General features: G+C 40.9%; 1 protein-coding gene across 1 annotated transcript in view; it reads right to left on the reverse strand.

The window, feature by feature from the left end:
• Window positions 1–16,618, reverse strand: part of LOC145345346 (uncharacterized) — a 197,781-nt gene that overhangs the window by 53,141 nt on the left and 128,022 nt on the right. Inside the window, exons 18-20 of the mRNA XM_080193161.1 lie at window positions 9,775–9,828; window positions 4,886–4,939; window positions 2,608–2,679 (exon numbers count right to left, since the gene is read on the reverse strand). Coding sequence (XP_080049287.1) covers window positions 2,608–2,679; window positions 4,886–4,939; window positions 9,775–9,828 — 180 coding nt within the window. The remainder of the gene's footprint in view (window positions 1–2,607; window positions 2,680–4,885; window positions 4,940–9,774; window positions 9,829–16,618) is intronic.

Consider the following 16,618-nt stretch of genomic DNA (forward strand, 5'->3'; position numbering starts at 1 on the left):
ATCAACTTCTGTTTCCCAGCACGTGGCTGATCAAGCTGTAAAAAATAGCCTGGAAAAGTCACGACAGGCTTCCCCGTTTCAGCCCTCCCGCTGACATTTCCAGGCGTGCTGCATTACTCGAGCAATGCAGCAGGCCTGGAAAATCATACACGCAGTCTTTTATTGACATAGGTATGTGGTTAGAAGCTCATCTCCATGTCAAGTATGGCACCGAGCTTGTGAATAGTCTAATTTAATCTCAGGCAATTGCCAGGAGTGGGACAGATTTAGTGGCCAAAGAATAGTGTCTGTAGCCATGACCGATGACATACACTGTTGAAATCCTAATCTATGCTTTTATTACTTCCAAATTTGACAATCTTCCCAAATAAGTTTATGCTTATCCAATACTGGATGTTGAACAAGCAGCCTGATCACTTAGGGAGAGTGGAGGAAATAAAGTGAAGTCAGTGTGAATGATGCCAGGCTTTCAGATTAAGTCCTTGAGGGGCATGTTGATAAGAAATGGGCTGTGTGGGGCAGGGGGTGGGGTGGTGTGGTGGTACAATGGGCAAAGATAGGTCCTTGAAGAAGCTAGAGCAAGGGTAATAGTTTGAGAGTGGCGATAATTAGATAGTTAAGAATGAAAGCAGAATCTCATTCAGCGGAAGACTGTACTCAACACCTTCTTTCATCTTATTCTGCTAATGGGTATCTGTTTTTTCAAAGCCTTCAACCAACTTTTCCTTTGGTCCCAAATTTTCACTTGTATTACCATCATTTTGAGTATAATTTAGATTTCACAATTTAGATTTGTTAGAGTCATAGATTCATGCCAGCATGGAAACAGGCTCTTCAGCCCAACTGATCCACATCAACCACAGTGCCCTCCCAGCTAGTCCCAATCGCCCATGTTTGGTATATATCCCTCTAATTCTTTCCCATCCATGTACTTGTCCAAATGCTTTTTAAATGTTGCTAAATGTTACTGTTGTAGAGCTTTTGCAATTGGATTTTTAAAATTCTTTCATGGGATGTAATCTCACTGGCTAGGCCAGCATTTGTTGATCATTTTTAACTGCCCTCAAGAAGGTGGTGGTATTCCATGTTTTGGATCAGTGACAGTGAAGGAACTCCAATAGTTCCAAGTTCACCACCACCTGTATCATTCCAAGTCTGGATGCTGTTGACTTGGAAGGGAACAGGTGGGAGTGTTCCCATGTATCTGTTGCCCTTGTCCTTCTGGGTAGTTGCAGTCACAGAGAGGAAGACAATTACCGGCCACAGAATTCTCAGGCTCTGACCTGCTCTTTTAGCCACAGTATCGTGTCAGGATAAGCTGGCATTCAATTATTCTTGTCAACAATAAAACAATGCAAGGTAAAAATGCTACCATTTTATAGTACTATTATGAAATATAGTTCCATAGAAATGATCACCAAACAGTAATCTCATCTGAATAAAAATCGTAAATTGCTTTAAGACTTAACCAAACGTCTCAATCTGATACTACTAAACCTGAGAATCTTCCATTTGTGATTTTTTAAAATAATGAAAATGCAGAAATAATCTAGACAATGAATGATTTCTTCACCAAATAACCTACTGGGTAAACATATTGCCGAGTGGGAAGATTATAAGAATTCTAGGAAGATTCCAAGTTTAGTCTCAGTAGATTCCTGAGCTAATTCACTGAGGGAGACAACAGACATTTAAAGTTTGATTCAAGCTGAGAATGGAAACACATTTTCCAGGATGCCACTCTTGATCCCTTACTGGAAAGTTCATGTATAGGTCACCACCCAATGTGTGGACAATCAGGCTTTGCTGTGATGCTCACTTTGGACAATAGTCTGTTGACAGTCAACAACTCGATAGACAGCTGGAGAGTAGCTAGCACTTGTGGAAAGTGAGTTAGCATGAGTCAGCGCCCATGGGAGAGGAATGAAGAAATTAAATTCAAATTGTCGATTATTTGGATCTTTGATGAATGCTAATAATTTAATGAAAAATGAAATATCATACAGTAGATCAAATTTCCTGTCATTGTACCTGCTGTTTGCCAATTACTTCTCTCTTCTGTTCCTGAAGGTGTGACTTATTGATGGGGTATGAATCTGTAGGAAACCTGATCCAAATAGTCACTAATTTGTGTGTGTGAGACCTAACAGTGGGTGTGGTGAGTTATATACGCAGAGACATTGTAGACAGATTCAAACTAGTCTACACATGAAGTCTTCTGAGAGGGATTGGAGGAAAGTGAAAGCAAGAATCCTGATTGATTCCGCCACAATCCAGGGAAGCTGACCACCGTTCTGAAGGTTGGCACAAACTAGAGCTGAACCTGGGAGCTTCTTTGGCGGGATAGCTCAACTCACTGATAAATTTGCAGAGTGAGAGTAGGTTAAAGTCCAACAGGTTTATTTGGTAGCATAAGCTTTCGGAGTGTCACTTCTTCAGGTGAAATAAACCAGATAAACCTGTTGAACTTTAACCTGGTGTTGTGAGACTGCTTACTGTGCTTATCCCAGTCCAATGCCGACATCACCACATCATAAATTTGCTGAGTCAGGGAGCTTCTTGTGAAGGTTATGACAGGGCTACAAAGTGAGAATAGAAGCACTATACCTTTATTCCTTTAATTCCTGGCATTCCAGAGTGTCCTGGCTGACCTGGTAAACCTGGTTCTCCTTTCTGCCCCTATTTAATACAAAACAAAACCTATCATTGCTCTTCTGAGGAACTGCTGTGTTCAAACCCAACTCTATATTCCTTCTTGTCCTTTTAGACTCCATGTTAGCATACAGTTATGTCAAGCAGAATGAGAATGCTCACCTGTAAAGTTTGACATCATTTGTGTTCAACAGTAGTCGTATATCAATTGTGTTCAAAAGGAATCATTTAGCATTAACTATGTTCAAAAATAATCATTTAGCATCAATTGCAATCTAAACTAATCACTCCGCTACCATTTGATATTAAATGTACCATAACTTACATTAATGTCATCAATTGTCACAACTACAACGCTCAAACATTTGCTGTTAGCAACATCAAATTAAGTATTCAAACACTAAAAATAATTATTTTCCAAATTTCTGAATTTTGATAGCTTCAAACATCACAAAACTGAGCTAACTTTAGAAAAAACGGGCCCTGTTTTATGAAGTATTTATGTTTTGCTGTATAATGTAGTTTGTGTTGCACATCCTGACTGGGGTGGGAGGTGGGATCCACAGCACAGAAGATCAATGCATACTCCAGGTGAAACAGGCATTATTGGGTAGCATTTGACTCGGATACCCAGACATAATTCAATCTCTATTTAAAGTGGTACTGCCTTGTTGTCAGGCATTATTGATCTTATATTATTCTTGGTTGTCAAATGGTAGAATTTAGGGACATTTAGGAACAAGAGCAGTTGTTTGGACACAGAGCTTCTCTGTATAACAGATTGAGGAGCTGAGCGTAGCAACATTTGTGTGCTGCAGCCTAACAAGTAGAAGGTATGTATATTCACAATGACAAGTGTAACCGGTGACAGGTGGGTTTAACAATGTAACACAATGACACCAGGGCAAAGAAGTTGTACTTATAGCATGACACATTCATAGTGTTACAGTGGCAGGTGGGTGTTATTACAGTGTATCAAGTTTTATAATGCTTCCAGTGCCAGGTTGATCTGATTATGGTGTAATAACTTATGTTGGAAGTTTCCATTTTAAAAATTCATTTGTGGGACACGAGCATCACTGGCTGGCCAGCATTTATCGCCCATCCCTCGTTGCCCTTAAGAAGGTGGTGCTGCGCTGCTTTCTTGAATCGCTGCAGTCCACGTGCTGTGGGTTAATTCACAATGTCATTAGGGAGGGAATTCCAGGATTTTGACCTAGGGACTGTGAAGGAATGGTAATATATTTCCATATCAGAATGGTGAGTGGCTTGGAGGGGACCTTGCAGGTGATGGTGTTCCCATGTATCTGCTGCCTTTATCCTTCTAGATGGAAGTGATCATGGGTTTGGAAGGTGCTGTCTAAGAATTTTTGGTGAATTGTTGCAGTGCATCTTGTAGATAGAACACAACTGAGTGTTGGTGGTGGAAGGAGTGGGTGCTTGTGGATGTGGTGCCAATTAAATGGGCTGCTTTGTCCTGGATAGTGTTAAGCTTCTTGAGTGTTGTTGGAGCTATACCCAATCAGGCAAGTGGAAAGTATTCCATCACAGTCCTGACTTGTGCCTTGTACATGGTGGACAGGCTCTGAGGAGACAGGAGGTGAGTTACTTGCCGAAGTATTCCTAACCTCTGACCTGCTCTTGTAGCCGCTGTGTTTATCTGGCGAGTCTAGTTGAGTTTTTGGTCAATGATAACCCCAAGGATGTCGACAAAGATGTGGAGGATTCAGTGATGGTAACACTATTGAATGGCAAGAGGTGGTGGTCAGTGTGTTTCTTGTTATGAATATGAACATGAGAATTTACAATAAGAATAAATTGACATGGACATGGAAGTTCAACAAAAAGATGTCCAACTGATAAGCACTGATATTTCTGGGTTCACTTTGTCTGATTGTGCTGCTGAATGAAGTAAGCATGCAATGTTTTGAAGTTTTAGAAATGTGTACTATTTAATCAATCCTATTATTGCATAATAATAAGTACACTAAATTTGACTTTGTTAACAACTTTGTTGCTCTTTCACAGCATTAAAAGTTTTAACATTTAGACAATAATCTGTAACATTTTAAAACTTTTTTAAAAATAAATGATGGAGCTGCAGAATACCTTTAAATTTACAACGAAATGCAAAAAATCCACAAAGCGGATCCTGCTTAATTTGCAAAAGAGTTAGACTTGGGCAGAATGAATGACAATTTATATCACAAATTGTAAAATTTTGATCTATTACCTGAGTACCATATTGTCCTTGAATACCCTGGATTCCTTGTTCACCCTTGTCACCCTATATAATGAAACAGATTAAACCATTTAACATTGCTACTTTATGAATTTGCTTCAATTTTACTGTGTTAACAAATCTGGATGGGGGGCAGGGAGTGCACGGCTTCCACGATCCGATGGTTTAACTGGGGAGATCACAACTGTCTGAGTTACACTGGGATCATCAGATAATGGCGTTTCTTCTTTCATTTATTCTCTTTATTCAACATTATTTTGTTGAGTTCCCCTGGTACTATGCAACATTTAGCAAGTGAGAATAAATGTGAGCCAACTAAGTTTCAGGCCTCCTGCAACATGTTTTTGTAACCACTGTTTTTTGGTATTTCTCCTTGAAGAGGAGCGGCTGCTTCCCCTGTAGCTGGCAGATTCTCTCTCAAAACATGCTGGCTATAGATCTGGATCAAATCAAGCTTATGAGTGTAACCCATGTTGTACTATCTGGGCAACTCATTATCATTAACCTTTTCATAAAATATGGAAAACATAGGAAATGTTTATTTACATACAACATAAATAACACATTTTTAAAAATTTATTCTATCATGGGATGAGGGCATTGCTGGCAGAAACACCATTTGTTGCTCACCCTAATTGCCCATGAACTGACTGGCCTGCTAGGACATTTCAAGGACACTTAAGAATCAAGCGCACTGCTATGGGTCCTGAAAGGACACAAGTGAACCAGATGGTAATCAACAATAGTTCTCTAGTCACCAATACTGACATTAGCATCAATTCCAGATTTAATTAATTGAACTTATAATGCGATTTGAGCCCATGTCTGCAAACCATTAGTCTAGACCTCTGGGTTATTAGTCCAGTGGCAATACCACTACACCACTATCCCTCAATATAGTCTGGTTAGCCCAATTGGTTTAAAGCTGAAATCTCAGAACCTCTCCTGCCTGAACAGAATGCCAGCACTGAAGGTGGTGATCCATCATGCAAGTAGCTGGCATCACTCAAGACATTGAGATGCAGGGGCACCACAATGAGGACGTTGTTCTCACTATATAATGAGAACGATGTCAGGGATGGGGCCAGGGCTAATCAGAATTCTTTGTCAGGAGCACAGCTGTACAATTCCCAGGCACTGCCAAACTCACAGTGAAAGGTTAGCACTGTCAGTATGCGAGATTGCACTGCCATATTGGAAATTTCAGGATGCAAGAGGGCAGTGCCAGGTTGGCTTGCTTTGGCAACCTAAGAGTGGAATGTCGCTCACTTTGGGTCACCTTTTTGCTTGTGTTTTGTGTGTGTGTGTGTGTGTGTGTGTGTGTGTGTGTGTGTGTGTGTGTGTGTGTGTGTGTGTGTGTGTGTGTGTGTGTGTGGAGGTGGTGACTGGAGCATTTAATGGTGGGGGGAAGGTTGCCACTGCATGTTGAAAGGTTGGGGATGTTTCCCTTGTCTGCAGGGGATTGCAATGTGTGGTGAAGGGAGGACGGAGCCTGTCACAGTTCTTTGAGATTGTGACACTTTTTACAAATAGTACCCCTATCTCTGAGGAGCAGGATCTGTTAGCGTGTTTAGGCCCCACCCCTCTCAAGGTCAGTAAAAAATTTGCCCATCTCCAAAGAAATTTCAAATTGAGATTGAATAACCTCTGATTAATGCTGCCAGCAGCAAACACACTGACTTCCTGCTGATGGCAGCACTTTTTCTTTCAGAGGATCGTGCCCTTAGCTTTTTGCAGTGTGCTATTGTATCTTGGTACCCATCCATAACAAAAGGATTGTTTTAGTTATGCAGGCCTTGGATTCCTACATCGACAACAGGATTCGTTCTTAATCAAATATGTAAGAAATCCAACTGGGAGAATGTTCTATTGGATCTAGTAATGAGAAATGAGCCAGAGCAGACCTAGAAATAAAAGTATAAAGATGTCGAGGCAATAGTGGCCATAATATAATATGTTTCAAGATGTTTGGCACGATTTTCCCAAAAGAATTCTAAGTGACCAACGGGCAGGAAAACAGTTTTTTGACAGGCTTAGTTAAATGAGTTTATAGCATTCTGTGCAGCACAGAGGTCATCAAGCGATTTATGCCAGTGGAGAGGCTTTGCCTAAACCAGTTCGTGAGGTTGGCATCAGACTGCTCAAGGAGCCATTGTATCATCACCGATCTCCCAGCATACTGGGAGGTTGGGAGACATGTGGAGGAAACCGGAGCACCTGGAGGAAACCCATGGGGAGAATGTGCAAACTCCACATAGACAGTGACCTGAGGCCAGAATCGAACCCGGGTCTCTGGAGCTGTGAGGCATCTGTGTTAATCACTGTGCCACCATACTGCCCAAGGCATCTTGCCTCTTGTGGGCTTGTATTACCACAAGGGCTGTCTCCCACATTTTACCCTCCATAAACTTGACCTCATCCAAAACTTTGCTGCCCATCTATTGTTTCAGACCAAATCTGTTCACCTATCCACCTGTGTCTGTTCATATTCACTGGAACAAGGTCAAACAAAATCTCAATTTTTATAATTACTGTCCTTATTTTCAAGTCCCTCCATCGCCTCACCTCTCTTTGTCTCTGTAATCTCCTCCTGCTGTACACTCTTCTGAGAAATCTGTGCTCATGGAATTACATTCGACCAGACTGAGCAAGAATAGCAGATTTCCTTCCCTGAAGCAAGTTAGTGGACCAAATTATTTTTTTTAATGACCCGGCATTTTCACAGGCATCAGTCCAGTGACAGGCTTTTTAATTCCAGGATTAATTTAAATTCCAGTCATCTTGGTGGTATTTAAACTCATGTCTCCAAAGTATTAGCTGAGGCCTCTGGATTATTAGACCATAATATTACCACTACCCCACTGTCCATGTCGCTGTTGCTTGATCAAAGTTCTGGAGCTCCCTTCCTAACATCACTATGGGTGTACCTACACCAGCTAGATTGCTCAAGGGAAATTAAGAACGTACAACAAATGCTGACCTTGTTTCCGTGAAAGAATAAAGTAAAAAGCTTTTGGAAATCTGCCCTAGCTTTATGCAGCTTGGTGTCAGAATTTGCTTCATAATGCTCCTGTAAATTTGGACATTTTGGCTGGAATTCTCCGGCCGTTCATGCCGGCGGGATTCTCCGGTCCCACCAGCAGTGCACCCCGACCTGTGGGTTTCCTGCTGATATGAGGTGACGTCAATGGGAATTCCCATTGACAGCGGCAGGACCAGAGAATCCTGCTGCCAGCAAACAATGTGCTGCTTGCCGCCGGTGGAAATACACAGCTGGGACATTGAGAATCTCAACCTTTATTACATAAAGGCGCTAAGTGTATACAAGTTGCTGTTATTCAGGCACAGGCCCAGAAAACCTGGTTGTGAAAAGGAAGCAGGAGCTGCTGATTCAAGAAGAGAAATGCCTTTTAAAGCATCCCCTGTGGGCAAGAAGGAGCCTCTCTTGTGCTGACTGCAGCCTCTCCCTCCTGCTGCTGTGGTCACGATTGCCCTCAGGCTCCCAGCACTGAAACCTAGCTTTCCTCCTCCCACTGTCCCACACCAAGGCAATGGACTCTCTTCCCTCCCTTCAAAGTCCCAATCTCCAGTCTTACTGCCTCTTGATTGCTAGGGATCAACTCCACGTTACCCTAATTACAGCCTTTTGCTGCGGGTTTTCACACCAGCAGCCAGCAAAAATGTCAGTTTAGTTGGTTACAAGATGGGAAATGAAAAATCATAATTTGGTCCTGTCATTCAGTTCAACAGGATCTGTGTGGCCCCAGCCATTTTCACTCTCCCTCTTGCGCAATAAATATTGGGGCCAATGAGTGGGCATATGCAATCACAGAAGTATAAGCCCATATAGACAGAAAATCCAAATATCTCACACAAAGACTTATTAGCCACTTACGTAAAACTTCAAACATCTATACAAAAAAAGCTCCCACTTACAAATAATCAAACTTGTTTGCAGAAGAAATGTGAGTCCATGTGCACGAACATTCAAGCTCAACATACACAAAGCATGAATATTTTTGAAACCTATAGACTCCTGGCAGAACCTTGCAAACAACACTCAGATGATGAGAAAAACATCAATGAACAGACTATAGTCTGACAGGAAGGCACCTGTTTCAAGTGAGGCCCTACTGATGACAAATGGTCTCAAAACCCCTTTCCCAGACAATCAAAGCTTTTACTTTGTACAAAAAGTGAGATTTACACATATTAAAAGAAATTTATTCCATAACATTGACAATGCGAGCAGTATCTTTCCTATTCCCTCTGGCTTCAAGTTGGAAACATGGTGATTTGTCATTTTGGACGCTCACCACAGACAAGCTAGGTTTTCTTAGCCATCTTATATCAGATAATCTTAAATTTCTAACCGTCTATGTTCTATATTCAAATACATAGGCTGGAATTTTCCAGCTGATCACGCCAACAGGATTCTTCGGTCCCGCCAGCAGTGCACCCTTGCCTGCAGTTTTGCTGCCGGCATGGGTTGGCATCAATGGGAATTCCCATTGGCTGCAGTGAAACCAGAGTAAAACAATGCACCACCTCCCACCAGTGGGAAACACACAGCTGGGAGGCCAGAGAATCTCACCCAAAATACTTTAAAAGCTGTATACTTCCATGTATTAACAAAAATATTTTAAAAGTATTATTCATTGCTAGCTCCCTATCAAGGCACCTTTCATGAGGCATTTTTCTTCTGCATTATTTCTGCTGATAAATTACAAGAAATACAAATAAAAACAGAAAGTAATTCAAAATAAATGCAGTATGATAATGAATACTATTGCAGATGTTATCATCTCTTATAAAGCTTCAAATTAATTAACATGTAAGTGCCTAATCTTTTGAATTGAAAGTATCTTTATGTACAATACCTTGGTCCCAGGTAGTCCTTGTGAACCAGGTATTCCTGGTAATCCCACTTCACCCTAACGCAAAAGAAAAAAAAAACATCTATTATTGAAATGAGAAAATGTTACATTTGTGGATTCGAGTTGTACTTTGCAAAAATTAGAGTGAAATGGTTTAATGCATTTATATTAAATTTATTCAATGAGTATTTTAGTGTTAAATGATCCATTTATTTTAATCAAGCATTTGCTCCTAATCTTTTCATAGGATAATTTCTATATATTAAAATAAATTAAACATTGCTGTTCCCTGTTTTGATTTAATCGGTAATAAAGCAATGAAAGACACTTAAAACTAACTGCATACTGACTGGAATATAAAGTCTGTGCAGATAAAAACCGAGTGTTCAAAATACTCTAATCCTGAGATGAGCAGTAAATCCTGCAGGTTGATAGGCTAGAGTATGGTCCATTAAATTCCATTAAAAGTTTGGATAGTTTCAACTGAATTGTTACCCAAATGTGAGTTGAACATGAACTTGTACTTTTTGGCATAAATGTATTAGCGATATTTTGTAAAGAAAATATGAATGACATTGGGAGCCGGAGAATTCTTTCAATTTTCTGAGGTGTTGCAGTAAGAATGAGTGACACTGAGATAAAGAAGTTTTTCATTTCAGAATTTTTTTCTTTTAATGTAAACTGGCCAGGAAAAATACAGTTCAGCTGCTTTATAGTTGTTTTCTCTAAATGTTACAAAATATAGTAGTAAGGAATCAAAACTGAACACACTTGAAATAAAAACAGGAAAAATTGGAAAAACTCAGCAGAGCTGGCAGCATCTATGGAGAGAGAAACAGAGTTCGCACTTTGACCCCATGAGAAACTTCTTGAGCTAATGAGTTGTTTCATCCCTGCAAAAATCACAAGCCTCTTGAAAGAAAGTTCAAGGGCATAATATTGAACTTAGGTCTCACTAAATTTAAATATGCAGTCTAAAGAGTTACACACTTGACCTAGGCAGTCTTGTAATGGAGACAAGTGAGAGTGTATTGAAGCAAATCTACTGCCTATAGTAGGTGAATTTTGATGTTTCACTACTTTAATGACACAATATGAATGTTATTGCTGTTGGCAAAGAATGACATTCCCAACTTTTAGCATACTTGATCAAGAAACAATAACTTATATTTATATACTATCTCTAACATAATAAAATGAGAAGTCTGACAATACCAGGTTAAAGTCCAACAGGTTTATTTGGTAGCACAAGCTTTTGGAGTGCTGTTCCTTCATCAGGAGACTCACCTAATGAAGGAGCAGTGCTCCAAAAGCTCATGCTACCAAATAAACTGTTGGTCTTTAACCGGGTGTTGTGAGACTTCTTACTGTGCCCAGTCCAATGCCAGTATCTCCACATCATAAAAAAACGATCCCAGGCATTTCCCAGGAACGTTATAAAACAGACTTAGATAAAGGGCCATATAAGAAAATATTAGGGCAGATGTCAAAGGCTTGGTCAACGAGGTAGGGTAGGATTTTCTGGCCACTCTTGCCCCAATGTCGGAAAATCCTGCCCGAGAGGTTAACTTATCCTGTCAATATGGATATTGTGCAATCACATAGCCTCAACCTTACTTCCGTGGGCTTCACTTTTGGATTTCCATATTGTACCACTTCATACAGGTCTGTGAATGTCATTGATGTTGCCTATTTGATACTTTATGTTCATTTGATGCTCCTGCAGTCACAAACCATTTATCACCTATACACTTGACACAGCCAACCTGCTTTATAGTGAACAGTGGTTGATCAGATTCTTTGGTTGGTACTTCTCTAGTGGCCATCTGTGTGGACTTGTTTTGCTTTTTTCTAGCCAAACACTTGTGTACAAAATAATTCAGCTTCTGACAGTTAGAACAGTACTTTTCCTAGGCTGGACAAGCCTTCCTTTCTTTTGTGTGGTGTCCTCTGCAGTATTTATATCCTGCCCTTGTGCGTGATCTGCTCTTTTGATCGGAAATATTTATGAATAAATGCAATACCTGGTCTGTTCTGTCATACACATGCTCTAGCTGAGGCTTCCCTCTGCACACGTCAATTGTTTTCTTCAGACTAAGTTGTCTTCTCTCAGTAGACTTGCTCTCACTGTAGAATCACTTTTACCTAAGACTATCCTACCATTAATGAGATCATCAAGGGTGGCACAGTGGCACTGCTGTCTCACAGTGCCACGGACCTGCATTTGATTCCAGCCTTTTGAGGGGGGGGGGTGTGGTGGTTTGCATGTTCTCCCATGTCTGCATGGATTTCCTTTGGGTGTTCCGGTTTCCTCCCACAAATCAAAGATGTGCAAGTTAGATGGATTGGCTATGCTAAATTACCCCTTAGGGACACAAAGATGTTTAGGTTCAGTGGATTAGCAATGGCAAATGCATGGGACTATGGGGACAGGGCAGGGGGAGTGGACTTGGTTAAGATGCTCTTTCAGAGAGTTGGTGCAGGCTCAATGGGTCGAATTGCCTCTTGCTGCATTGGAGGAATTCTATATGCATTCTATCTTTTAGTTGTAAAAATTCACAGAATTCTGTGAACTGTGTTACTGCAGTCACATACTGATCAGTAGACTCTTTTTTTTCCTTTAGCCCTAATATTGAACACATGACATTCATAAATTACGCTTACTTGAGGTTCAAAGCATACCTTCATGATTTCTGTCTGTTTTTTTCTGTTCTTTGGAGAGTTTATGTGAAATACAATTTGTAGTAGTGTCTCCTCAACAATTTTAAATGTTGCTGCTCACATTAATTCTGGGCTTGTTAATTAAATATACTGCAATCTAATAGTTTTGCTTTTGTAAGTGGAAAAGCTGCCAGCTCTGCTGCACATTGCCTTTCATTTTGACAAGAAGAACATAAGAACATAAGAAGTAGGAGCAGGAGTAGGCCATCTAGCCCTTCGAGCCTGCCCCGCCATTCAATAAGATTATGGCTGATCTGAAGTGGCTCAGTTCCACTTTCCTGCTTTCTCCCCATAACCCTTAATTCCCTTGTCTACCAAAAACCTATCTACCCGTGTCTTAAATATATTTAGCGAGGTAGCCTCCACCACTTCAACGGGCAGAGAATTCCAGAGATTCACCACCCTTTGAGTGAAGAAGTTCCTCCTCAACTCCGTTCTAAACTGCAGCCCCCCCCCCTTATCTTGAGGCTGTGCCCTCTAGTCCTGCTATCCTTTCTCAGCAGGAAGAATCTCTCTACCTCTATCCTATCCATCCTTTCATTATCTTATACGTCTCTATAAGATCCCCCTTCATCCTTCTAAACTCCAACGAGTACAGACCCAGTCTATTTAGTCTCTCTTCATAGTCTGACCCCGTCATTTCCGGTATCAGCCTAGTGAACCTCCTCTGCACTCCCTCCAAGGCCAAAATATCCTTGCGCAAGTGCGGCGACCAAAACTGCACACAGTACTCCAGCTGCGGCCTCACCTGTACAGTTGCAGCAAGACCTCCCTGCTTTTATATTCTATCCCCCTCGCTATAAAGGCCAGCATCCCATTCGCCTTCTTGATCACCTGCTGCACCTGCAGACTGGGTTTTTGCGACTCATGCACAAGGACCCCCAGGTCCCTCTGCACCGTAGCATGCTGCAGCTTTTCGCCCTTTAAATAGTAATCCCTCCTACTATTATTCCTGCCAAAGTGGATAACCTCACACTTGCTAACATTGTACTCCATCTGCCAGGTCCTCGCCCACTCGCTCAGCCTATCTAGATCCCTCTGCAGACTTTCCACACCCTCCACACAATTTGCTTTTCCACTTATCTTTGTGTCATCAGCAAATTTCATCACCCTACACTCCGCCCCCTCCTCCAGATCATCTGTATAAATGGTTAATCTATATAATAAATATAATAAATGGTTAATATTTATAATAAATGGTTAATCTATATAATAAATATATATAATCTATATAATAAATGGTTAATCTATATAAATGGAGAAGAGTTGGGTGAGGAAGATTAACAGCCAATTTGACACACACAATTCATTTGTTTTCCTTTTCAGTGGTTTTTTTTCAGAAACTTTCTGGAGCTCAGAAAGGACAGCAGGACTAGAGGGCACAGCCTCAAGATAAAGGGGGGGCAGTTTAGAACAGAGTTGAGGAGGTACTTCTTCACTCAAAGGGTGGTGAATCTCTGGAATTCTCTGCCCATTGAAGTGGTGGAAGCTACCTCACTAAATATATTTAAGACGCGGGTAGATAGGTTTTTGGTAGACAAGGGAATTAAGGGTTATGGGGAGAAAGCGGGAAAGTGGAACTGATCCACTTCAGATCAGCCGTGATCTTATTGAATGGCGGGGCAGGCTCGAGGGGCTAGATGGCCTACTCCTGTTCCTATTTCTTATGTTCTTATTTTTATTTCTTTTTCAGTAACAGTGACTTACCTCTAGCTCTTCAAGATGCAATTTCAACTTCAATTCAGACCCCATATTATGAACTTATTTCTAGTACAATGATTTACTGAACGCGCTCACCCTGAAACCTGAAATTCCCACCTGAGGTGAGTGGATTTTTCCATGGTCAGCCCCTTGCCCACTATGATTCCCATGGCGGGTGGAACGGGAAAACTAGTCCCCATGTCTTTATTAGAACTTAATGTAACTGCCCCCAGGTAATGTTTCATGGCAAAGGTCACAGGACTATGTGACTAGGTAGGACCTTTAGTAATTGCATTTCAATCCCAAACAGAAGGGGGGTCCTGATAATAAAGGATGACCTAAAAGGACAAAAGGATCATGAAGTCGAATCAGTATGGATGACATTAAATATAGCAAGAATCAGAAAATGCTAATAGTTATCTCATTTGACAGAGCATTAAACAAGAAATTATTGGACCTTGTAACAAAGGCAATGTAAAGATCGTGGTGGACTTTAATCTTCATATAGACTGGAATTCTTTCATGATAGTGAAATTGTGGAGGAAGCAGCAGGTCACCAGAAACTGGAAGGTACGTTCTGCCATAAAAACAGAAAATGCTGGAAAATCTCAGCAAGTCTGGCAGCCACAAGCTCCAAAGTTTAACTCTGTTTCTCTCTCCACAGGTGTTGTCAGACCTGCTGAATTTTTCCACTGATATGATTTTATTTCAAGTTTTCAGCATCCAGGGTATTTTGCTTTTATTTTAGTGATACATTCTGGCATAACTGGAGACCAGCTGAGTGTTGCTCCAACAAGCTGATAGTCTGGGCCATAATTTTCCTGGTGGCTCCATGGCTCTTATTATATGCCAACTATTGTGTGATCGAATGGCAGATGGGAGATCATCAACCAGGTGCACAGGAGATATCCTTTGTGGCCAAATCGGCATCCTCTTGTTATTCTTGGATACATGAAGACAGCAATATTGACAGAATCCTTTGGAATGGCAGCAAGCATTATGGCTGCTGCCAAGATAGCAGATATTCACTGACACGAAATACATAGTCACGCACCAACTGCACAGTGACAAAATGGAATCCCTTATGGATCCTACATCTCTTCCTATTGATGTGGTGGCCCCCCTGAAAATCACCTGTGTGATTCCTTACATCATTGGGAATCCTGCTATGCTGGGAAAAATACATGCCCAATCATCCTTTTTTCTGTAACGTGGAAAATACAACATCATCACCTCTCTTGGTATATATAAGGATTCTGTCCCCTCCTGGATGCCTTACTGGAATATGCTGGGAGGTATTGGATATGCTGCCCACTCCTGCCAGGAAAGAACCAGTTACATAGAAGTTTAATGCCATGGAAATTTTTGGTCATTGGTAGCATCATCTTAACTTTGGGGTAAAGCTTCAAGTTATGTTCAAAGAGGTGACATAGTTCAATAACAACCTCCTTAGTAAACCCAATACACCTCAGGCATTTCCCTGGCTCAGTTGAGGGTCTAAAACATGCTGTCAGAAAACTCTCAGTGTGCAGGAAAGGTAGAGCTATCTCCTTCTTCCCTGTTTTCAGAGTTTCCACTTTCTGCAGCTTCTAATCCATCTGTTAATTATGTTCAGACCTAGAAGCACTCCAACAAAATTCTCATATTCCTTGCAAACTACAAGTAACAAAATCCTCTGGCCTCCCTGAATGGATGCACAAGCTCACCAACAGACCTGCTGAAATAAACCACTTCCACAAACCTCTCCACTGAAGAAGTATGTCAAAGGCACCTAACTTCAATTTGGAAAGCCAATCCCTTTCAATAGCACTAGTGGGGATTTTTCATGCAGCTGAGTGCACATTTAGCTCAGAGTGATTAACACAGAAGTTGAGTAGAGCTGTGCAAACTAAGTTTTAACAACACGCATCAAATCAGCTGGAATGGTTGATTAATGTCACTGTCCAACCCCTCCTTGTGCTATTGGTGCACTTGTGCCATGCTCACACCAGCATCCTGTCCAGTATAGGGCACTGCATTAGTGACGGCTGTCAGTGTGGCCCACAACATTTTAGTCCTATGGTGCTAGGCAGCTCAATTTTGTGTCTGTGATGCTGTCAGAACCTGTAATGAAGTGGCAGGAATTTTGAATCTGGATATTACAAAGTGTGCTAAGTCAGTTTTGTCTATCATCCATCAATGGCAAGGTCAATTCAGTGTTCAATTGGCAAAAATAAAAGTCCTTAGGTGCACTGAATTACCTGTGGCTAGTTTTTTGGAGCACTTCCAAAATCTGGATCAAATCTATGCAATTTTCTGGATCTTTGTTTTGTAGTATAAAATTTTTGATACAGAAATTTTTTTAATTTGTTGTAAAAAATTACAAACTATTGTCTGAATAATATTAATAAAACACATTGCTTGTATGGTAAAATATAGAAACAAA

This window comes from Carcharhinus amblyrhynchos, chromosome 7 (genome assembly GCF_965287045.1).
Source record: "Carcharhinus amblyrhynchos chromosome 7, sCarAmb.v2.hapA, whole genome shotgun sequence".
Classification (NCBI taxonomy): domain Eukaryota; kingdom Metazoa; phylum Chordata; class Chondrichthyes; order Carcharhiniformes; family Carcharhinidae; genus Carcharhinus; species Carcharhinus amblyrhynchos.